Source organism: Cynocephalus volans, chromosome 10 (genome assembly GCF_027409185.1).
Source record: "Cynocephalus volans isolate mCynVol1 chromosome 10, mCynVol1.pri, whole genome shotgun sequence".
Taxonomy (NCBI): Eukaryota; Metazoa; Chordata; class Mammalia; order Dermoptera; family Cynocephalidae; genus Cynocephalus; species Cynocephalus volans.
In genome coordinates this window covers 51199149-51223206 of record NC_084469.1, presented here as the reverse complement: position 1 = coordinate 51223206, position 24058 = coordinate 51199149, and the positions used below count along the sequence as shown (strand labels likewise).

At 41.4% G+C, this 24058-nt stretch overlaps 1 protein-coding gene and 1 non-coding gene across 2 annotated transcripts in view; one reads left to right on the top strand and one right to left on the bottom strand.

Moving 5' to 3' along the window:
• The window catches only part of SAE1 (SUMO1 activating enzyme subunit 1), a 70203-nt gene that overhangs the window by 28559 nt on the left and 17586 nt on the right, over positions 1-24058 (top strand). The window contains exon 6 of the mRNA XM_063111084.1: positions 6105-6210. Coding sequence (XP_062967154.1) covers positions 6105-6210 — 106 coding nt within the window. The remainder of the gene's footprint in view (positions 1-6104; positions 6211-24058) is intronic.
• TRNAM-CAU (transfer RNA methionine (anticodon CAU)) lies at positions 453-526 on the bottom strand. The gene has a single exon. It is a non-coding gene; the product is annotated as a tRNA-Met (tRNA).

Sequence of the window (24058 nt, the reverse complement as noted above, 5' to 3'; positions counted from 1 at the left end):
AGTAACCATGTGTGACTACTGGTATTGCACAGCACAGATATAGAATGTTTCTTCATCACAGCAAGTTCTTGGTCAGCACTGGAGGGCATTTTTTCCCCCTGCTATAGAGTATTTGTTGCATGCTATTTATGTATCCATTCTTTCAGTGATGGGCGTTTAAGTATGTAAGTTTTTGCTGTTACAAATTGTGCTGCAGTAAGCATGTGTTTGTGTTCCTGCTGATAATCTCCTTGGGCAATTGTGTTAATTTCTCTAGAGTACATACCTGGGAGTAAAATTAGGAGAAGGGCATCTTCAACTTTACCGGACCCTGCTAAATTACTCTCAGATAGTTTTGTCAATTTATATTCCAAAACCAGCAGTATATAACAGTAATATTTTTTTTTTTTTTTTTTTTTTTTTTTGCTGCTCTATTTATGATTGTCATTTGTTAGAATGTTTTTTTGTGTGGCTGGTCAGTACAGGGATTGAACCCTGGACCTTGGTGTTATGAGCACCACGCTCTAACCAACTGAGCTAACTCACCAGCCCTAGAATACTTTTTAAAGTTATAAACTCCCTGGTCCCTATCCCCTGGAGATTTTGATTGAGTATTGAGTAGGTCTGGGGGTTAGACCTAGAAATCTGTAGTTTTGAAAGTTTCACTTCTGATTCTGATTTACATTCATCTTTATATCCAGAACTGTATCACATGTCACTGAATTTTAGCCTGATTTAAAAGGTACAGTAAATTCATAATTCTGAATGTGGGAAATACAGAATAAGTTGATAGAATGTGAATCCTACAACCCAATAATGACTGTAACATTCTTTTCAGTATTTTTTTTAATGCATATACATTACAAAATTGGGGTATTAATTAACATACATACATAAACATGTTTATGTACATTTGTACTTGGTTTTGTCTTGCTCTTTTCACTAAATATTTTTTCATAAGCACTCTCCAAATTTTTACATCTACTTTAAAGGCTGGTTAGCTTAGTTGGTTAGAGCACAGCCTTGTAACACCAAGGTCAAGGGTAGGGGTCCTTATACCGGCCAGCTGCCAAAAAAAAAAGAGAGAGAGAGCATGATTTTAAATGGCTGCATAACTTTTCCTCCTTTAGTATTGCCATAATTTGTTCAACCAGTCTCCTGTTGCATTGAAGTTATTGCAGTTTCCCACTATTCTAAAATGGCTCAGCACAACCCCATAATTTGATGGTTGATAGGCTATGTGAAAAATTTGTCTTTTACATTTACTGATGGGCTTTTTGGTAAATGAAAAGCAGTTTAGATCTATCAGCTCATGGATGTTTATTGAAAATCTAGTTTATTCAACGCTGTGCCTTTCGTTGTGCTCCATGCCAGGAAACTGATATCCATTGGAAGAAAGGAGGTCAGTTAATGCTGTTAAGAGGGCTTGTTACTAGTCTTAACTAGACTGTCAGGTTGAAATCTTTAAACCCAGAATTGGCAGGGAAGGCAATGAATAGTGGAGGGGAGTGGACCAGGCATTCTGGGCAGAGGGAGCCAGGAGCTGAATATGTGAAGTGGAAGTGTGAGGAATATGTGTAAATTACCTGCTTTAGTGTATTCATTCAGGTGGATAGTGAATGCTGCTACCTGGCAGATGCTGCAGAGTCCCGCATCTGATTTTTTTTTTTTTTTTTTTTTTAAAGATGACCAGTAAGGGAATCTCAACCCTTGACTTGGTGTTGTCAGCACCACGCTCAGCCAGTGAGCGAACTGGCCGTCTGTATATAGGATCTGAACCCGTGGCCTTGGTGTTATCAGTACCGCACTCTCCCGAGTGAGCCACAGGCTGGCCCTGAAAGATTCTTTCTTCCCTGAAAGCACTGTAGGATGTGTTTTCTCTATATAAACCCAATGCCGATGAGGTGGGTTTTACCACCTTTTGTATCCATCCTGCTCTAGATTAGGTGACTTGGTTAAGTTTTGTTTTGTTTTTGATTGTTATGAGTGACAATAGTAGGCTTTGGGCAGTTTGAACCAAAAGGGGCATTAATTGGAGGGATGCTGGAGTAGAGTAAGAAGCATTGAATAACTACTGTGATCTGAATAATACACACCAGGGCTGCTGGGAATCCTGGAAGAGTAGGAATTTGTGGACTTTCTCTTTAAAGCTCTATTGTTAATGTGTCTCCTATCCTAACTTTCATATTCTCAATTCCCAGAAGAGAGAATCTGATTGGCCTGGCTGAGACCATGTGCCCACCTCTGGCTGTCACCTGTGGCTGGAGGGCTAGTACACATTGCAGACAGAGCCACTTGGGGGCCTCCTCCCAGATACCAGGAAATGTCCCTAAAAGTTGTCAGCCACAGACAGGCCCAAGAGAAGTAAATTAATTCATCTAAGATCACAAATTAGAGGCAGAACTCGGAATAGTTTTGCCCTTAGACCCAGGCAAAAAGGGCCTCTATCTTTGACCCTAGTGCTCTAGAAGTTTCCTCCCTGGCGTTCCTCCAGCTGTTCGCCTCTATGGGGTCAAGGAAATGTCCCCACCCAGAGCCTGTACCTTTTCCCTTCAGTTGTAGGCCACACTCTGATTACCTGGGAACCCTGGAATCTCCTGCCCAGATAACCCTAAGCTTAGCTTCTCTGGTTTTTTGGTGGGCTTCTTCCCTGGTCTGCCTCTGGAGTGCAGACTCTGCCACAGTGTCCAAATGCCTAGGACTGAGGGGTGGATGTTTTGGTGGGGAAGGATGAGCTGGGTGGCCACCCTCAAGTACAAAGCCTATTGCATTGTGAGTCAGAGCCAGAATTGGGAAGAAAAGGGGGAACTGATGGGGGCCAGCTTTCCCAGTGTACCTTGTTCTGGCACAGAACTCCCAAGGTGTGTGAGAATTCCGAATTTGAACTGGCTTCCAGGTGGTTATGAAGAAGATATATTTGTCTCCCTTTGTCTTTGGTTTGTTTTTTTGGTGGCTGGCCAGTACAGGGATCCGAACTCTTTGACCTTGGTGTTGTTATAGCACCATGCTCTAACCAACTGAGCCAACCGGCCAGCCAAAAGGGTATATTTGTCAAGGCAGAATACAATATATTTAACAGCTTGCTAGTGTAATTTACATTATATCTAGACATGATATATGGGTCTTTATTTATACTTTTGCCCCAGACCCTAGGACCAAGACTCTAAAACACAACCTCTCCACCCCCTCCATTCGTCATTTAATGGCCCAAAGAATCAATGGATTCTTAGCATTGTTCATAGCCAGGCAAATAACAAAGACTCTGACTTGAGCTCTGATGGCATTCCCAGACCATACTGTTCATGGCTTGATCTGTGTTTTAAGACTTCTTAACAAGGGTCTGGCAGTCCATAGCAGGCATTAAATGTCACTAGTCTGACTACATGACACCTCTTTTGAGGTAAAACAGACCCATTGACCAAAAGGTTTGAGGGCGGTACAAACATCTTGTATACAAACTTTTACAATGGATCCAAACCCCGAAGGAGTAGTTGTGAGGATGCAGAAAGCCACCTAAAAACCATGACTGCTTAACTGTCACTAACAATTCGAACTTTCATCTATCAAATCCATTTTGGTCCCTAGCAAGCTTTGTAAAGCTGCCTGGTAACTGAAAAATCTTGATTCACTTAGTTTCCTAAATTATACTGTTGTCTTTTTCTTTTTTAAATATCTGGGTGGGGGAGAGAGAGAAGAGAGGAAGAAAGACACATACTTCTGTAAGTTTGAAATTATTTACACCCTCACACACACACCATCTTAAACTTTTGAAAAGTAGCTAATGGTAAGAACTATTTTTTTCTTTTGGTGGCTGGCTGGTATGGGGATCTGAACCCCATTTGAGAGTAAGGTGCCAACAGGATGCCCCATCTGTCAGCCCCAAGTATTTCAGTCTGTGTTTTTTCAAACAAGACATCCTCCATAAACAAACCAACCACCAAAATCAGGGAATTCACATGGATACATAACTGCTATGTAATCTTTAGACTTTATTCAGGTTTTAACACTTCTTTTAATAATGTCCTTGAATTGGTTTTTAGTATGGGGATCCATACACTTGACCTTGGTGTTATAACACTGCACTCTAACCAACTGAGCTAACTCGTCAGGCTCAATAATGTCCTTAGTGGCACAAGGATCCAGTTCAGGATCATGCATGCATCTAGATTTTCGTGACACTTTTGAAGATTACAAACCAGTTATTTGGTAAAATATCTCTTAGTTTGGGTTCATCTGATGTTTCCCTGTGACTAGATTCCAGTTACATATTTTTCACAAGAATATCACGGAATGGATGCTTCCTATTGCATCTTATGATCTGGTGCATGGTTTCGATATGGCCCCTTTACTGGTGATGTTAACTTTGATCGTTTGAGTAAGATAGTGTCTGCCAGACTTCTCCTTTGAAAAGTTATTTTCTCTATGTGATTAATATGTATTTTGTAGAGAAGTACTTTGAAAATATGTTAATATCCAACTCCTCATCAAACTGGAATGAGGAATTCTGTGGACTAATGGATTCCAGTTATTTAAATCTATCATTTTCACTGTATTATTATCACTACTTATTTTTATCCTCAAATTGTCCCAGATTTGACCAGTGCTCCTTTATGCTGGCTTTTGTTTCTTTTTGATATGTCCTCTTCATTCTTTGAGCACTTCCTTGCTTTCTGGCACAGTGAAATGTTGTAGGCTTCTCCCTTACTCTGCTTGTAAAGCATTTCTCTAAGGAGAAATGTTTCTCTTAGTGGGGAATGGTGATTAGAAACCAAAATCTGGATTGTTAAGTGTGCTTATTGCTATGAGGGTGTCATTGCAATTAGGCCCTCTCAGCAAACATAACTAGTTAATATTTGTATGTGCACACACACATATCTGCATTTATTTTTTTTATTTTATTTTTATTTTTTATTTTTTATTTTTTATTTTTATTTATTTATTTTTTTTTGTCGTTTTTTCGTGACCGGCACTCAGCCAGTGAGTGCACCGGTCAGTCCTATATAGGATCCGAACCCGCGGCGGGAGCGTCGCCGCGCTGCCAGCGCAGCACTCTACCAAGTGCGCCACGGGCTCGGCCCTGCATTTATTTTTTTTATCTGTGCATATATAATGAAAATGAGTTCTCACCAGTATCTCCCACCACAGGATTCATTCTAGTTTTTTCTCTTTCCGTATTGCTAATTCTCTTCTCTGACAGTCATGCCTGGCACCCCAAATTCTCAGTATGTTTATTTGTTGCATCAAGTGTTTGGATGTCATGAGTCTCCTGTTGCTGCTTCTGTGGGGATGACTTTCTTATACCGCTGTGCTCTGACTCCTCTGCCTGGGTCAACTATCCCCACCATGAACCCTTGCCCTTTCTAGCAAATGGTTTTGGACTAATGAATTAATCAGGAAAAGGAGAAGAAAACCATTTTCTTCTGCATATTTTTTACTTCTTGTTTTTTGGGGGGGACACAAATAATACCTACTTATTTTACAAAATTAGAAAATAAATTGTTTATGCAGTATTTTGAAATAAAGTATACGTCATTGCATTTTTCAAGGTAATTTGATTTAGCTTCATGGGTTCCAGCCATACTTCTTCTTACCAGGGTTTTTGTATATGCCGTTTCTATTTCCATAGCCTAGAGCTTTTATCCCATTCCCTTTATTGTTTTTCTTGCTGTTATTTATTATTGTCATCAATCATCATTATCAAACCATTCTACTGAGAAACATTTAATTTTTGTTTGTGTTTGTTAACTATTACAAAGAAAGTTTTATTGAGTATCTTTAGGTATTTGTTCTCACTGTTCACTTGTGCAAGAATTTCTATAGTATAAATTCAGCCAGAATTAAAGAGACAGAATGGAACCAGATCTTTAGGAGGTACATGTTGTCTGTCATTGAGTCTCCAGTGCCCACAGGACTACATAGTGCTCAACAAGCATTTCTTGGATTTGAGTGGACTTGGCTTCTTTTAATGATCAGTAAACTTTATTATTTATTTTTTCTCTGCCCCTCCCTCCCAGTTGAGTAAACTTTAAATAATGAAATTTCTGTGAGACGGAGAAGAACTATTCTGCCTTGTGATTTAGAACCAACATATTTTATCCCTAAGCAGTTCTGCCTTTTTTCAACAGAAAGTGGTCTTCTGCCCGGTTAAAGAAGCACTGGAGGTGGACTGGAACAGTGATAAAGCAAAGGCCACTCTGAAGCGCACAACTTCCGATTACTTTCTCCTTCAAGGTGAGCGCTCAAAGCAGAGCTTCCCAGGGGTGGGTTGGCTCTGATTTCTGCAAATGTGCCTGCAGAGTCCAAATGATTTTGCGATATTTACTCTCAGTCGAATTTCTCATTTGCTGGTTCCCAGTGACCACATGAGAAAGGCAGAGTGAATGGGGATGAGGCCATCGTTGTGCTCTGGTTTCTAATTACATGCTTTTTTTTCTTTTGTTGAAATGACCTGCCCTCTAAAATTGAGCCTGAGATAATAGTGTCACAAATCAAGCCACTTTTCCCTCTTCTGAATTCTTATTTGTCTTTAGAACTAGCCTCACTCTCATGAAAGGTAGGTTTTTTTTCTCCCTCTCTCACTATTAGTGAGCAACTTTTCAGTTCATCCTTGGTGATGTTCAGCTATTAGCTAAAGCATTGGTTGGCTTCTCAGTGCTCTTTCTGAGACCTGTAATTTTTTAAATGTTATTTTTAAAATAATAATTGCAAACATTGAGTGCTTAGTATAGGTTGTTGGGGGTAGGTACTGTTACTATTCCTATTTTATAAACAAGGAAACTGAAACATAGAGATTAAGATTACTTATGTTCTCAAGGTTACACAGCAAGTAAATGTAAAAATAACATCAGTTTAGGGCCGGCCCGTGGCTCACTCGGGAGAGTGTGGTGCTGATAACACCAAGTCAAGGGTTAAGATCCCCTTACCGGTCATCTTTAAAAAAAAAAAAAAATTAGAAGTAACTCAGAAAATACCAGAAAGGCACAAAGAAGAAAAAAATCACCTTGACAATTTTGTGCTTCTGGGGATGTGCTTCCCAACTTTTTTTCATGTCACAGTACATAGCACAATGTTTATACAGAATATTAGAATCTCTCAGCCACCTGTCCAAGGCCCCATCTCTCCACTCCAAGGCCTGAGAGAATCAGTATCTCTGCGTAACTATAACCCATTCTCAGGGACACTCGGGGTAGAGAGATGTAGCTTTTATTTAGAAAATGTGCACAGCATCTTTCAGTTGCGTTTATTTATTTATTTATTTATTTATTTTTTGGTCTTTTTCGTGACCGGCACTCAGCCAGTGAGTGCACTGGCCATTCCTATATAGGATCCGAACCCGCGGCCGGAGCGTCGCAGCGCTCACAGCGCCGCACTCTCCCGAGTGCGCCACGGGCTCGGCCCTTTCAGTTGCATTTAGACAGTCTTCAGTCCTCCTTTCCCCAGGGCTGAATTGAGATCTGTATCCCCACCTCTATCCTTCCTTCCCATGCAGATAGATGCCAGGAGTGCCCCCCACTCCCCCAAGTCAGGACAGGTGGCTGTTGTGTATGGTAGTTTAAAAAGAAATTCCTCCAAGCACTGTATATATATTAATTCAAAAGGAAACATATAAAAATCTATATAACTTTTTAAATAACTAGTAAGATCAGACTAGACTACAAGTTTATCTTACATTGTCTATGAATAAAGTTTTTCTCCTACTAATTAATGGTGTAAATAAGACTGGGGTTAGGGAGAATTGAGGGATAACTGTTTTAAAGCCCTATATGTCCATGTTTATAGAAATAATTCAATGGGGAAAAAATGATGGGTTAAGCGGGAATGAGTCTTATGCATGTGAATAGGGCAGCACTCAGAAAAATGCCTCCTCTTAAGGACTGTGGCGGTGGGGGTGGAGGAAGTGCCAGCTGGAATCAGCAGTGCCCTCTCTAGTCTGGGGTTCAGTGTGAGCACGGTGTTTGGGAGAAGCTAATTGCTCTGTGCCTGGCACATAGAAAGCCTTCAGGAAACAATAGATGCTTATTTGCAAAGGTTCTGGGTATGACCTGACTGTCTCTAACTCCTGCTTATGAAAGGAGTTAGCTGGTACTTGAAAAAAAGGAGTTTACCATGTAGTCCAATGATCTCAGCTAGGGACATTTAGCAGACACGTTTGGTTGTTACAACTGGGTTGTAACTGAGATATTACTGGCATTTAGTGGGTAGAGGCCAGGGATGTTGCTAAATACCCACACTGAACAGGACAGCCCCTATGACAAAAAGTTGTCTGGCCCCAAATGTTAATAGTGCTGAAGTTGAGAAACCTCTGCAGTTTCTAGAGTATTTTCTCATCCATCTCAACATCACAGTACCCCTATATAAGGTAGACAGTGTGGAAATTATCTCCAGTTTGCTTTCCCGAGATGAAGAAACAGAAACCCAGAGAGGCTAAGTGTTTTGCCAAAAAGGACACAGATTGTAAATGGCAAAGGAGGTAGGACCTGAACAGCTCAGGTCTTTGAATTCTTTTTTTTTTTTTTTTTTTGTCGTTTTTTCGTGACGGGCACTCAGCCAGTCAGTGCACTGGCCATTCCTATATAGGATCCGAACCCGCGGCGGGAGCGTCGCCGCGCTCCCAGCGCAGCACTCTACCGTGTGCGCCACGGGCTCGGCCCTTCAGGTCTTTGAATTCTAATTAAATACATGTGAAATACGAGGTTATAAGAACATCCAGGTTCAGTCTTTCTCAGCACTCTATGCATGTTAGCTCATTAAGTCCTTACAATATCCATATGAAATAGCTGATGTGCACCCTGTTTTTATTTTTTTTTATTTATTTATTTATTTATTTTTGTCTTTTTCTTGACCAGTACTCAGCCAGTGAGTGCACCGGCCATTCCTATATAGGATCTGAACCCACGGCGGGAGCGTCGCTGCGCTCCCAGCAGCGCACTCTCCCGAGTGCGCCACGGGCTCGGCCCTGCACCCTGTTTTTAAATGTTTTAAAAGGCACAGATTGATGAAGACACAAGAACTGTGACTATCCCTGCTCTCAGGGAGCCAGTCATTGGGCTGAGGAAGCAAAACTAATACCCTGAAATAGTATGGGGAAAAGTAAATATTTAATGCAGTTGCTGCTGATCATCACCATCAGAAGTTACACAGGACTGGAGGAGTAGATAGGTCATTGAGGAAAAAGCAGTAGCTTTATTATCATGACCCACATGGCAGGCAGGGATGCAGGGTTGTTCAGAACAGGAGCTTTGGAATCAAAAGAGACCTGGCTTCCACTCCTGGCTCAGCCTCTTTTTTTAGATAGGTAATCTTGAGTCATTGACTTAAATTCCCTGAGCCTCAAATTCCCATCTGAAGATGGCAGTGTTAATATACTTGCCTCAGAAGCCTTTTGTGAGGCTTGGATGGGACGGTATACATGCAAAACACATAGCACAGAGTGAGTGCTAGAGAACTATGGTGTCCATGAAGATATATGCTTTTTGGGGTGGGGTGATATATACTTTGCAACTGTGTAGTAGAAATTTTGGGATTGACTCATTTTTACCCTTAATTCCATCCTTCAGTAGGTATTATTATGGCAATAATTCTATTGGGTTTTAATTTTCTACTTCTGACACTTAGCTGGATAATACATCCCATATGTTTACTTCTCTCTTCCAAATGGTACTAGTTATCTATCCTTTTAGTTTCAAGTTCCAAGGCTTTGGATATGCCATTAACTATCCTTGTTATCTTAGGCAAATAAATCAGCTTGCCACTTTAAGATGTTGTTTACTCAACTATAAAATGATAGGATTAAGTTAGCTAACCAGTCTCTAAAGTCTCTTTTCATTCTAAGTAGTAAGTGAATCTAATGGAATATAAGTTCCTCTGCATGCCTTGTCTTTTTGCAATTTTTATTTTTTATTTTTATTTTTATTTTATTTTTTTTTTTTGTCGTTTTTTCGTGACCGGCACTCAGCCAGTGAGTGCACCGGTCAGTCCTATATAGGATCCGAACCCGCGGCGGGAGTGTCGCCGCGCCTCAGCGCAGCACTCTACCAAGTGCACCACGGGCTCGGCCCTGCAATTTTTATTTTTATACTTTTAACAACTTTACTAAGGTATGATTTATACCAGAAGGTTTATTCATTTTAAGTGTATTTCTTTAAAAATTTTCTAGAAGTTATTAGTCCAAACAGAAGATCTTGCAGTTAGTCCTAAAGTTTGATTGTAGTTAGAATCATGTTTTTGCTCAGCCTGTTTTGATTGCCAACCATAGCATTAAAGGTGCAGTCCAAACAATGCTGGGCATTCCCATGTCATGGAAGAAGCACAGGCTTTGGAGACCAACAGACATGAGCTAGATCACAACTCCCACCCTCATTTCATCTTGAATAACCTTTGGTGTGTGAACTTTGGATCCTGGCTCCTGACCTGTTAAGGGGGCTGAGGGACAATCCCACTTTCCCTTAGCTCTAAGACAGGTGTTGAGATAGTGAATGTGAAAGGTATCGGAGCCAGGGACACAGATTTTATACCATTTTAGTTTTCCTCTTTGATTCTCTTCAGAACATTTTACAATCACATATTGAGTAACACCAGGAAGGATTTTTTTTTTTTTTTTTTTTTTTTTTTTAAAGATGACTAGTAAGGGGATCTTAACCCTTGGCTTGGTGTTGTCAGCACCATGCTCACCTAGTGAGCAAACCGGCCATCCCTATATGGGATCCGAACCCATGGCCTTGGTGTTATGAGCACCGCACTCTACCGAGTGAGCCACAGGCCGGCCCCCAGGAAGGATTTTTTTTTTTTTTTTTTTTTTTGTTGTTGTTGTTGTCGTTTTTTCGTGACCGGCACTCAGCCAGTGAGTGCACCGGTCAGTCCTATATAGGATCCGAACCCGCGGCGGGAGCGTCGCCACGCTCCCAGCGCAGCACTCTACCGAGTGCGCCACGGGCTCGGCCCCCAGGAAGGATTTTTAAAGTCAAGTTTCAGGGCCAGCCCGTGGCTCACTTGGGAGAGTGTGGTGCTGATAACACAAAGGCCAAGGGTTCGGATCCCTATATAGGGATGGCCAGTTAGCTCACTTAGGAGAGTGTGGTGCTGACAACACCAAGTCAAGGGTTAAGATCCCCTTACCAGTCTTTAAAAAAAAAAAGAAAATCAAGTTTCGCACATCAGAAATTGATATAATTAAGAGGGGGCTTTGATTTTGCTGTTATAAAGTCAAACCTCCATAACTTTCTGACTCCAGGATGTAAGGTGGTCTTGGGGAATATCCAAATTGTGTGGTAAACTTTGCAGACAATGCTCTTGTTTTTATGTTAGTGGCACCTAAGAATGGTTATTATTATTATTATTATTATCATTATTGATTGATTGATTGATTGATTGATTGATCATTTTTGTGACCGGCCGCACCGCGCTCAGCCAGTGAGCGCACCGGCCATCCTTCTGTAGGATCCGAACCCGCGGCGGGAGCACTGCTGCACTCCCAGTGCCGCACTCTCCCGAGTGCGCCACGGGGTCGGCCCCTAAGAATGGTTATTATTTATTGAACACTACTTGCTGCATTACCTGGCACTGTGCTAAGCAGTTGACCTATTGTCTCATATTCTTGGGACAATCTTTCATGTATATCTGGTATCCCATTTTCCTATAAGGAGATAAAGGTTGAGCATAGTTCTAACTGCGCAAAGTCATATACTTGGTATTATAGGCAGAGCCAGAATTTAGACCATGAGGTCTGTTTGACCGGTGACTGTGCTCTAAACCTCTATAATATACATCTCTAAACTAGGTGACTTTGTTATTTTTAAACCAGGAGCTCTGCATCTTACAGAAACAGGATCACCACTACACTACAGAAAAATCTGGTTTAATTCAGATAATCATCAAAGGTTATCTGAATTCTGACCCAGATAGTTCATCTTTTTTCCCCAAGAAACATTTGAATTTTATTTTTACTAGAAAAGTGTCATTGTAAAAAATTTTCAAAGGTGTATAAAGTTTTCTTCATTAAACCCTCCCCATTTTCCCGTCTCCCAAATTTTGGAGGTAACTACTGTTGAGAATTTCTTGAGTATCTTCTGGAAAAATGATTAACAATTATAATTTTGTGTGTGTCTGTAACCAAACTGTTAAACACCAGTTGGCAGTGTGCTTTTTTTTTTTTTTTTTTTTTTTTTTTTACTTCATGGCTTAAATGATATAGAAAGATCTTGGAGCATATATAGAGTGATCTCATTTGTATGTAGTATTTCTTTGGATGTACCATCATCTGTGACCAGTCTCATTTTGAAAGGCATGTAAGTTGTTTTCAGTTTTTCCTGGTCCTCGGAATTTATTCCCGAGATCCTTTCTAGCAATATGATTGATGTGACCTGATGATGCCTTAGAAATTCCTAGTGAGGGGCCGACCCCGTGGCGCACTTGGGAGAGTACGGCGCTGGGAGTGCAGCGGCGCTGGGAGCGCAGCGACGCTCCCGCCGCGGGTTCGGATCCTATATAGGAATGGTCGGTGCGCTCACTGGCTGAGTACCGGTCACGAAAAAGACCAAAAAAAAAAAAATTCCTAGTGAGGACAGGGTGGTTGGCTGTGGTGCACATCTGAGAATACCTCACAAAGAACCTGACTTTGTTTCATCATTGCCTGATGGAGCACATAGTAGATGCTCAATAAAAAAAATATTTTTTGTATGAGTGACTAGTTGTTGCTTGTTTGGTCATTTGCTCCATTCTAGAGGGACAGTAGCCTGCCCACTATTATTTCCTTATGCCTGCCTGCTCCCCCAGCACCCACTAGGTTTTTGATTCCAATGTCTCTCTGACCCTGGCCTGCCACTCACATATAGACATTTCTTAACTGCCCCATTCACAATTCAGCCTCTACTGAAGCAGCCGCCCTGCCATCATGTGTGTGTTCTTACTGTGTTTGGGTATTGAGTGTTTTTCCAGTTTACTTAATAAGATAGTGGCCAGGCTGAACACTTCCTGTGCATTTTCCCACTATCTTTAGAGTTGCCCTCGCCATATGTGAGCAAAAGGTCTCATCTTTTTATTATTCTCCCAAGGCATGTTGCAAAACATTAAGTGCGAGCTGGTTTCCTGTGGCAAAAAGTTGACTTTGATTTGTTCTTTTTGAGGTTACTGTGAGTTTATCATAACAGGAGTGCTAAAAATATCAGGTCTAGTATGGAAACAGCATTCGCTTACCAGCTTGAATAATAACATGCAGGTTTAGCCCAGAGCAGGAAGAAATGGATTTCATCTCAAGATGAGAAATACTTATCAGAGAATCCTTGGCAATCTTACTATTAACTTTCTCAGTCTCTGTTCTGATGAGTTATGGAAAAATACTTAGGCCATTTTTGAGCCACAGAATTGAAGCTGAAAATAATCTTAGACCAAACATTTTGTGAGCACCTACTATGTGCCAGATCCCATGGCTGGGAATCATCAGAGGAGGAAGAGTAAGTCTCCTCACCAATGGAAAAGACAAACACAGATAATTCTACTCCTTGTGAGGAGAGCTATAACATTACTATTGAAAAAGCTATCGTATTGTGTTCTGTTTTTCAATATGTTTGAATTATTCTATAATGATCAAAAGCAAACCGCTATGGGCGCTCAGGGAACTGAGGGTCTGGCCATCTGGGGAGAGTCGAAGCCTTAACAGAGGAGAGACATCTAAGCTGGATTTTAAAGAATAGGTATTTGCCAGGTGATAAAGAGAGGTTAGAATATTGCTGGCAGAGGAACAGTACATGCAGAAAGCCAGCAGGACAAAGACTGAGCCACAGAGCTCAGACTGTGCGTGGGGAAACAGACTCCAAAACTGGAGCTTGGGGGAACTGGCCAGTGGTTTCCCAGCTGATAGGATATCAGAATCATCCAGGGAACACTTTTTAAATAGATTCCTTTGTTCTAGCTCAGATTTACTGAGTCAAAATAACTAGAGATGACTTGCATCTGCACATTTGTCTAAAGCTCCCAGGTTTCTGAAGGATCAGCCAAGTTAGGGGGAAACCATTACCACAGGAGAAGTGGAACCCATATCCCGGAACAAAGCCTTTGTTTATTCATTTGTTTTTTTATTTAAAAATGTATTAAGTACTGTATTTCAAATGAAGAAATTACTACACTGAGATGGAGAAAAATATATTTTGACTTTGTAACCTCAGACTAAAGAAAAAAGAACTCTCTAAATAAACGTTGAGTATGGGTTATCAATTCTGAAACTACTTACTATTTGTTCCAGTATTGAGCAAATAAGTAAATAGTGTGGATAATGAGAATCAAGTTTTCTTATTGTCAGATAAGGGCATTCCTGTGAATATGAAAGGTGGGAAAGGCTAGAAGAAGCCCTGTGGTATTGGATTGGAATTAGAGTTACCAGGATGAGCTTAATGGTTTTTTCATATAGATATAGAAATAGATGTATATATGTATGTGTATTCACATTTATGCATATATGTTTCCTAGATCTGTTTGTAGAGAGGGCTAAGATGCAAAGACATCCCAGTAGCAATGAAGGCACTCGTGCTCAGATCATGATTTTTAATATCTTTCTCCACTAAATGGAATCAAGTCTCTTTGGAGAAATAGCTGATTCCAGAGCTGGGGCAGGAAAATTACAGGTGAGCTTCAAATATCCTGCTATGCCAGAAAGTAAGGAAATGCTCTAAGAATGATGGGGGCACGTCAAAAGAACAAAAATAATAACCAATAAATGTAGAAGGAATAATGGAGATAAAAACTACATTTGACCATCACCATAATTGTAAAAATAGTTTCAATCAAGAATCATCAGTGGAGGGCCGACCCGTGGTGCACTCGGGAGAGTGCGGCGCTGGGAGTGCAGCGCCGCGGGTTCGGATCCTATATAGGAATGGCCGGGTGCACTCACTGGCTGAGTGCCGGTCACGAAAACGACAAAAAAAAAAAAAGAAAAAAAAGAATCATCAGTGTATACTAAAACTGAGGAAAAGTTGGCTGTGAAACAGTACAGAAGTTTCCTCACAAGATAATTCTAAGTTAATTACAAATGGAGACAGTGGAGAACTCTAGCAGATTGTACTTTAACTGAGTGATCAAAGATAATATTCTAGGAATAGGACAGATAGAACTCATGCCTCCTGATAGTATGTATCCTGAGAAGGATGCAATATTGCTCTGGAATTTCTGTCCAGAGTGTGTGATCTCATTCTAATGATGATCAGGCAAACTCAAACTGAGCAGCATTCTAGCCTGCACTCTTCAAAAGTACATGAAGGGGGCCCCACCCCGTGGCTCACTCGGTAGAGTGCGGTGCTGGGAGCGCAGCAGCGCTTCCGCCGCGGGTTCGGATCCTACAGAGGGATGGCCGGTTCCCTCACTGGCTGAGCGCGTCACCAAAAAAAAAAAAAAGTACATGAAAGACTAAGGAATCATTTTAGATTAAAGGAGAGTAAAGAGACATAATTAAATGGAACTTGTAGCCCTAGAGTGAATCTGAGAGCAGAGGAAGATCTTTTTTTCTTTTGCTCCAAAGGACATTAGTGGTAAAATTTGGAAAAGATCTGTAGATTAGGTAATAGTGCTGTATTAATGTTAATTTTACAGTTTTGGTAATTGTTTTGTGGTTATGTAAGAGGATGTCCTTGTTTTTAGGAAATATACACAGAAGTATTTAGGGGCAAGTACTTTCAAATCATTCAGAAAAAGAAAATCATATGTAGAGATGAATAATGGCAAATGTGGTAGAATGTTAATGTTTAGGGAGAATAGGTGAAGGTATGCCACACTTCTGTGTATAATTTTCGCAGTTTTTCTTTAAGTCTAAAATTATTTCAAAACAAAATTTAAAAGGAGAAAAAGCCCCTCCAAAAAAGAAAAAATAAACCTCCCCCAAATAACTCAGCACCTGGAGAAGTCCAAATATTGGATGACTGAGTGAATAATACCTGCAAAGAGCTTAGATCTTGCTGGGTCGATAGGAAGGCTCATTTAACAGTACATCATCATCATCTCTTCAGGTCAGAGGACTGGGGTCTTAACGTGGAATTCCTTGTATACTTTTGCTTGTGGAAAGGAGCCCTCCCCAGATCGTTAAGGGCACCTGGGACTCCACTTCTCTGGGAGAAATACCATACCTCATGAGTGAAAACAGCAAAGCCCTGATGAATCAGTCAGGAGGTAGTAATAACCACTGCTGACTAAGGATCATTCTGAATGAGGTTGGGATGGGCTCCAGTTTGGGCACTTGCTCTGCAAAAAGGATTCCCTCTGCCAGGCATTGTTAGACGACTCTGTAGGGGGATGTGTTTGCATATAAACAATTAACTATGCTAACTGCAAACAAATCTTCAGCTTTTGTTAAGAGCTGGGCAGGACCTTACTAGGAATACAAATGGTGGCCAGGGAGGTGAGGTACTATAGGTGGCAAATGGCATCGGTGGTGGCCTAGGGTGAGTCACTTCACCCTGCTGAGCCTCCTTGGGTGTGGGGTGGATTAAAGATAAATTATGAGATGTGCCTAATACAGCCTATGTACACTAAAAGTCAGAATGAGAGTATGTTAAAAAATCAGTGTTCCACATTGTGGTGTTAGTTTTGTTTCAACCCATTTGCCATTTTTCTCTTCTGCAGAGTGTTGAGTTCAAGAATTTCACTGGCAGCCCATTTCATATAGAGCTCTGAGTCAGGCACTCTGCTTGGCTCTCTGTGAGAATGGAGTCAGGGTTCATCCGAGACACCTCCTGTTCTCCCTTATTCATATGACAGATGGGTTCTCCCATAGAGCTATTTCACCTCAGTGGCTTAGTTTATATACCAGCCTCCAAGCTGGTCTCTCCTTTAGATCTCCTCCTTCTAATCCATTTTCTTTACTGGTCACCAGAGTGATCGATCTAAAAATCAAAACCTTTTCATGATTCTCTTTTGCCTTCAGGCTACAATTCAGACTTCCTAGATTGGCATCCCAAACCTGGAGCCGGCTGACTTCGTTTTCTCCTTTCCTTTTCCTTCTGCCCTCCTTGAACTCTATGCTCATGTCATATTAAACTACTCTGTGTCCTTCAGACATCTGTCACCCCATGCTTTCATCCCTCATTTCTATACATGTTTCTGTTCCTTCTGTCTGGAATAGCCTGCTTTGGCCCTCCTCACTTATCCTCATTGCTCAGCTCCAATGTTACCTCCAGGAACCAACCTCGCCATTATCTGAGTTAGGTTACCTTACTCTGTAATCCCATACTACCCTCTGGACAGAGGTGACTGGAGGGCAGAGACCGTTGCTGATGGGGCACAGGACTGATGCAGAGGAGGAGCTTGGTAAATGTGAGTTGATTAATGGCTCTGGCCACCTGTTCCAAGTTTGGAGATTTTGGCTGCTTCTTAACCTGTGGCTTCATTAATTAGTTTTAGGCCCATGTGAAGCCATCTAGATGGTATAATTTGCATAGTTGGCCTTTGGCCTTTTCTCCACAATGCCACAAGACAGGAAATACTTTTAAAGCTTCAGACATGGTTGTAGAACTGTACCTAACCCATCCAAAGGATTGGGAGCACTTCCATTCTCCTTTCCAGGGAGCAAGGGCTTAGTACTAACCAGCAGTCCATATCTCTGTTAGGAGCTAGCAAGGTCATACCTAGAAACCTCTATGGGAAAATGAATGTTTTTTCTAAGGCAGCTATTTGTTCTTGGTTCATAAATCCAGCCAAACAAGTTTGGAGTTCACAACTACTTTCTTCTTGCAGTAGAAACTTCTCAGTTACCTAATCTCAAAACCTTGAGGTCTCCACATTTGGATTTGAAAGAAATAAGTTCAGGTCTCAGCTCTGCCTGGCTTTGAGCAAGTCCCTTCACTTTTCACGGCTGCTACTTTCTCATATCAAAACGGGGGGGGAGACAATGATCTTTCACTCCCAGTGATCATGTATAGGAGAGCCTTAGAAATGGTTCTGTTTTCTCCTTTTTAAATCGTAAAAGTGAGGCTTCTTCTCAGTAAAATATTTAGATACCTTAAAGGAAACTACCATTTCTTATGTATTCTTCTGCAACTTTCTAGTATTTTATACCTCATTCTTCCTCATCACTACATGGATTCTTTTGCATGGTTCCTTATTGATGGACATTTGTGGTCTTCTCTTTTTAAAAAAAAAAACTTATCTTTTTTTTTTTTTTTACCATTTTAGAAAGACTAGAAAACTTTGTCTCCTCGTTCCTCACCTCCCACCCCGAGTCACACCCCCAACCTCCCTGTTTTATGATTTTTAAATAACTTTGTCTTACAGCTTGATTTGGTGATCAGTTCTCTTCAGAAGAAACTTCTTGTTTTAGAACTTGTAATCTTTGCAAACCAGGCCATAGGCAGCCATTGCTGTTTGGGCATGACGTTCCCCAGTAGGTTTTTTTGTGTCCAGCAATGACAGGAATTGCTGAGGGAGGAGACAGCCACAAGGAAATGAGTTCTGATAATGGGGCGGCAGCTGAGTATGTGTTGATTTTCTGCTGTCATGACCACAAATGTTTAAAAATAATTTGCAGGGAGAAAGAAAAAAGTAGTGGTTGGTGTTCGTGTGTGTGTGCCACTGCCTTCCTTATCAGTGGTAGACAACGCAGAGACCACAGTCATTCATAAAAGAAGAAGGCACCACCACTATGCCAAGAGAGGAGAGGTGAGGGGCAGGGCAGAGGTGACCCAGAATCACAGCTTAGTGCTTTATAGCCATCAGCAGACAGAGCCTGGTGAGAGAACAGACTCTGGTTAGTCACCAGCTCCCTTTCTCGGTCTGAAAAATAGGCCCAATGCTTAAGTCTGCCTCATAGGGTTATAAGGATTAAATGAAGACGTGGCATGCATTGTGCATTAATACTTGTTGCTTACATGCTTTACATGCATCATGATCATGTTAAATCTTCTAATACCCTCATGAAAGCAGATCTTCTTATCCTTTTTCTCACAAGGAAATTGAGTCTTGGAGAATCTAAGTCATTTGTCCAGGGTCACCAAACTAAAGAAGTGCTAGAGTCAAAAGTTGAGCCAAAGCTGTCATCCTCAGAGCCTTGTGTTTAAGCATCACCCAGCAAAGTGCTCAGACTTTAGTTGTTAGCATTACTAATATCATTATGACCATTATTTTACCTGAACTTCACAGGAACCCCATGACATTTTTTTACTCTACTTGTGAAGATGGGAAACTGAGGCCCACTAAAATCAGATTATACTAATAGGCAACATTGTCAGCAAACTTGCCTTGTTTTTCTCTTTGCATGCCTACATCTGCCCCACCCCCAGCATTAGCCTGTGTTTGAGTTGTTTGCAGGCCCCAAGGCCCAGCTGCAATTCTTGTTTAAAGCCTCACATCTTTTCTCTGACTGTCAGACAACAGTCACGGGAATGTCCTGTGCCATCTTCCCTCAGCAAGAGTGATTGGCAGAGAGTAGCAGATGCCCAGAGTCGAGGTCATGTGCCACTCAAGTGCTGGGCTATAGAAAAGACCCTCTCTCCCTGCTGCTTGTGACCAGGCAGGGTGGGTCTGAATGTAGAGGACTCTGTCAGAATAGCTCTGTGACTAGAGGGTGCAGTTGGCAAAGTTGATAGATAAGAAGCCATGCAGTAGGAGTCCATGGAATATAATTTTCCTCTGCATTTTAGATTTTGTCCCCTTCTTTTTGTAAATTAGTCTTTTCATACTAGTTCAAATGTTCCACTTTAAAGGTGAGAGTGTATCTCAGGAGTCATTTCACATTTTATAGGGGAGGAATAGAATATTTGGCTGGGGCTAGAATCTAAATGGGTGGTTTGTATTTTTCTAAACTGGTGGGCTCTGGAGTAGGGGAGCCAAATCCATTTGAAGTGATTTTGTTAAAAATTAGCGTGTCTTCTCTCTTGCCTTTGTTCCCAAAGTGGCAGTATAAACATAGAGATTAAAAGTGTGGTAGTTTCCCACAAATATGTATAATAAATTATGTTTCAATTAAAAAAAACGTGTGGTGACTTTTGAGTTCATCATGACTATGAGCCTCTCCTAAGTTTTCCCACCTCTAAAATGGTGACAGTAGCAATTATACCTATCACATTCTGTCGTATTTTAACATAGTAGAGGTTTTTCTGAATATGGGCTATTTTATGCTTTTCTAAAAAAAACCTAAGTGTTATAAAAAATGCGGCTATAAATTGTTTAAACATAGTTTTAGTAGCTGCTTAATATTTCATTCTGTTAGTGCATCATATTTTATATATCCATCCTATTACTGAATGTGAGATTATTTTCAGGTTGTCTGTGGTATAAGTAACACAGCAATGAACATTTATACGTAATTCAGTCACTGGTCAAAGGCCATGACCTTTTGTAAAGATCCTTGAAACCACATCTTCACATGGTTCACTGAGCATTCATGTTTCCATCAGCTCCAGGTGAGGGTGCAGGCCCCTCAACCTTCTTGCCTGGGTTGAGTAATCTCAGTCTTTAATTTGATAGGCAAAAAATGGCATCTTGTTTTGAGGTCACTTCTGAGAAACAGTACTCTACTTTCCCTGTCAACAACTTTCGTCTGGCTGCCTCAAAATCTTTTCAGAAGAAAATGACATGCAAATAACAAAAGATAGCTTCTTTCCCTGTTTTGAGCTGATATGTGATTAGGTCATAGACTAGGTTTCATTGGAGAGACAAAAGGGTAGGCAGGACTTGGAACTCAAAAGGGGGCATTTTAGAGTAAGTCCCTGGGGGAGGCTACTCTGGAGATGAAGTTCTCTGGAGAAATAGATCATAGTACTATGTGGCTGTGATGACAGATAGGGCTTCTGAACATGCCCTCTGTGGATTGTGAGCTCTGCATATAAGGGCAGGGCCAGGGCTGTCTGGGTCACTTCTGGGTCCTCATTATGGGTCAGAGTGTAGAGCAGGGGCTCAGAAGACGTTTGTGGAAAGAATAAATACATGCACAACCATAGTTTAAAATTTCTAGGTTAAAGAGGAAAACCGAGAGTGAGGTAAGCAGAGAAGAGTAATGTGGAGCCAAACTGAACAGGCAACTAGATGTCATGAATGGTTAGAGGCTGAGAGAGCTGAGATCATGGTGGCTTCCATGAAATGTCCTTGCCTTCCCCATCCTAGCTACATTCGACATCTGAGGTTTATGCCCGGGGGCTGTTCTGCACCTTTAGCCCTCAGATGTGACTTTGATGTACTGTGTATCTTTTACTTTTTTCTTTTTCTTGCTGGGTATTCCATGTCTAGCATGTTTGTGAATACTTGATAAGAAACAGAACCATCCTGGGTATTGTGAAAATTGTTCAATTCAATTAGTAAAAGAGCAGGCCTGGTTTGGATTTGTGAGTACCTTCTTATGTCACTTTATCATGAGCCCCTCTCTCTGGTTTTCCTTCCTGCCAACATTGAGCCTTCCTGTGTAACAGATGTTTTCGCAGTGCCTACTATGGGGCAAGCCCTGTGCCAGGTGTTAAGTATATAATAGTGAACAGAACAGACATGGTCTCTGCCCCATGGTGCTTGAAAATCTAGTGGAGGAGACAAGAGCATCTTTGTACAAATCAATTTGTACAAATGAATATAAAATCACAAACTGAGAGTAAGAGCCATGAAGGGAAATGAAAGAGCAGGGTGCTGAGAGCAAGTGTCAGGAGACAGAGCTGAGTCAGTGTCATGTCCAGAGTTCACAGCTGGACTAGTGGTAACACAGTTAGATGAGTGATTTCAGCATGAGCTACTATGAGCCATAGAAGTCACAGAGCAAGTGTGTTGACTTTTCTAGAGAGTACGTGAGCCGGGTTTGTGGGCACAGCATAAGAATAGTGACAATTCTGGAAGACTGTCATTGATTGAATGCTCACACTACCCCAGGCATTGTCCTAGTGGCTTTACATGTATTCATCCATAAGCCTCATGAGGTAAGTGCTCTTTGGATTCTCATTTTACAGAGGAGGCTCAGGGATGTTGTCACCTGCCCAACGTCACAATAAGTGGAAAAATTGAGAATTTGGCCCAGGCAGTCTGTCTCCAGAGCTACGTTCTTTGCTGCTGCATTCCACTGCTCTCTAATTTAAAAGTTCTCCATGGGCTGGCCGGTTGCTCGGTTGGTTAGAGCACAGCCTTGTAACACCAAGGTCAAGGGTTCAGATCCCCATACTGTCCAGTCACCAAAAATAGATAGATAGATAGATAGATAGATAGATAGATAGATAGATAGATAGATAGATAGATAGGTAGATACAAGCTCTCCAGGCCTGGGACGGGCTTTGCAGATGCAGCAGCCCTAAAGAGCAGTGGCGTAAACTTGCCGAAGGTGCAGAAAATGGGTACAGTCAAGTGTTCTGGGGCTAGGAGGCCAGTGAGGACTGAGGTCTTTTCACCGATGGCAGAGAGCCTGGTTGCTTGATATGAGACCACCCCATTGCAACCCCTAATGCCCTCTCAGATCCCCTTTTTTAGTTAGCATATTTTGGGGTTTTTTTGTTTATTTGTTTTGTTATCTTCTGTGTAGTTCCTATTGATCACCCTCACAAAATGCTCTGAGAGGGCAGAACAACCATTTTGCTGTCCCCTGCCCAGCACAGGGCCTAGGACAAAGTAGTTGCTCAGTATATGTTTTTTGAATGAACAATTGACTAAATGTCAGATTTAGAGTTTTGCCTTAGAAAATAGGCTGTTGGCTAGGAGGATAGAACTGTACTTTGTGTTTTCCTGGAAGTTTATGTAACCTAGGAATGGAGCTGATTTCCAGGCTCTTCCCAGAGATAATGAATCTCCACTAAGTGAGCCAGCTTGGAGAAGAGTCTACATTAGGTTGAGGAGAGCCAGAGAGATTGGGGCCAGGGTGGCTGGCACAGGAAAGCTTTAGGGATCAGTCAGGCAAATGAGGTTTTAATAAAGATTCATTTCCCCCTCAAGTGAGCTGTTTTGGGGGACAGAGTTGGGTTGGGGGTTAATTTGTGACATTGCCCTCATTTTCTTCCTATTAAAATACTGATTTATTTGGTAACCTTAGTGATTACATTAAATATGATCACAATATTTAAATGCAGTACAAAGTTTGTAGAAACAAACAGTGATTAATAATATTGCATTCCAAATTCCTGCTATATCATTAATCTGTTATTCTGAATTCAGATTAAATTTAAATTTGTTTAAAATTTTTTGCAAAGGTGGTAATATATTCACGTATATACACTTTTTCTTTTAAGTACACAAAAAGGTGCTTGGTTTCTGTTTCTCAGGTTTGCGTTTTCTGTTACATGGGCAGGTTCTGAACTTAAGCAGAGACAGTAGCCTGTCATCTCCAGCGATGAACATCATCCCCCTGGACTTCTGCAACCTGTGTTAATTAAAAGGTTCAGATGAAGTTAATCAAGTTTGGAACTCTAATTTTGTGTAGTGTTTTGATATGATTGGATGAGTCATCTTTTGGCAGAGTGGCTCTCCATCCCTGACAGTGTTTGATCTTAATGGAACAGTTGTATAATCTGTAAACTAGTGGGGAGGTGCTCTTCAGAAATGCAGAGTCAACAGTGGTGTGTGTGTGTGTGTCTGGCAGTTTGGGAGGGGTGGAAAGCAGAACAAAGAGGAGAATTTAATAAGCAAGAACTTGTCAGAGGCTAGGGTCAGTTCTGAGGCTGCTGCTTAAGAACATTGGTTTCTTCCCACCCCCTTCCATCCCTGCTAACTGGAGTGCTGACATTCGAAAAAGAGTGAAAAAAGAGAGCTTCTGTTTGCTTTGCTGCAAATGAGTGGCTGGGCTGACTGGCCCCCTTCCCAGAGGCTCTGAGAAGACTTCAGATGTGGTCAGTGAGGTATGTGGATGGTGCCAGCCTGCCGGCCCTCATCCAGGCAAACTGTACTAGGAATAAGCAAGGGGCCCAGAGCAACAGTGGGGCCTGCTGCTGGCTGCTTTCGCTCCTCCTCTTAGTGCCATCTTATTTTTTTCTAAGATGAAGTTGGTCTTACTCTGAAGATTGAGAGGCAAGGTTTTGACCTCCGCCTCCTCTTCTCACCCACTGAACTTAAAGGACCCATCTGGAAAATTCATCTCACAAAATTGGGTCAAATGGGGTTCCTCTGAGGTGGGGGCAAAGAGCCAGACCACTTGGAATCTTTAAAG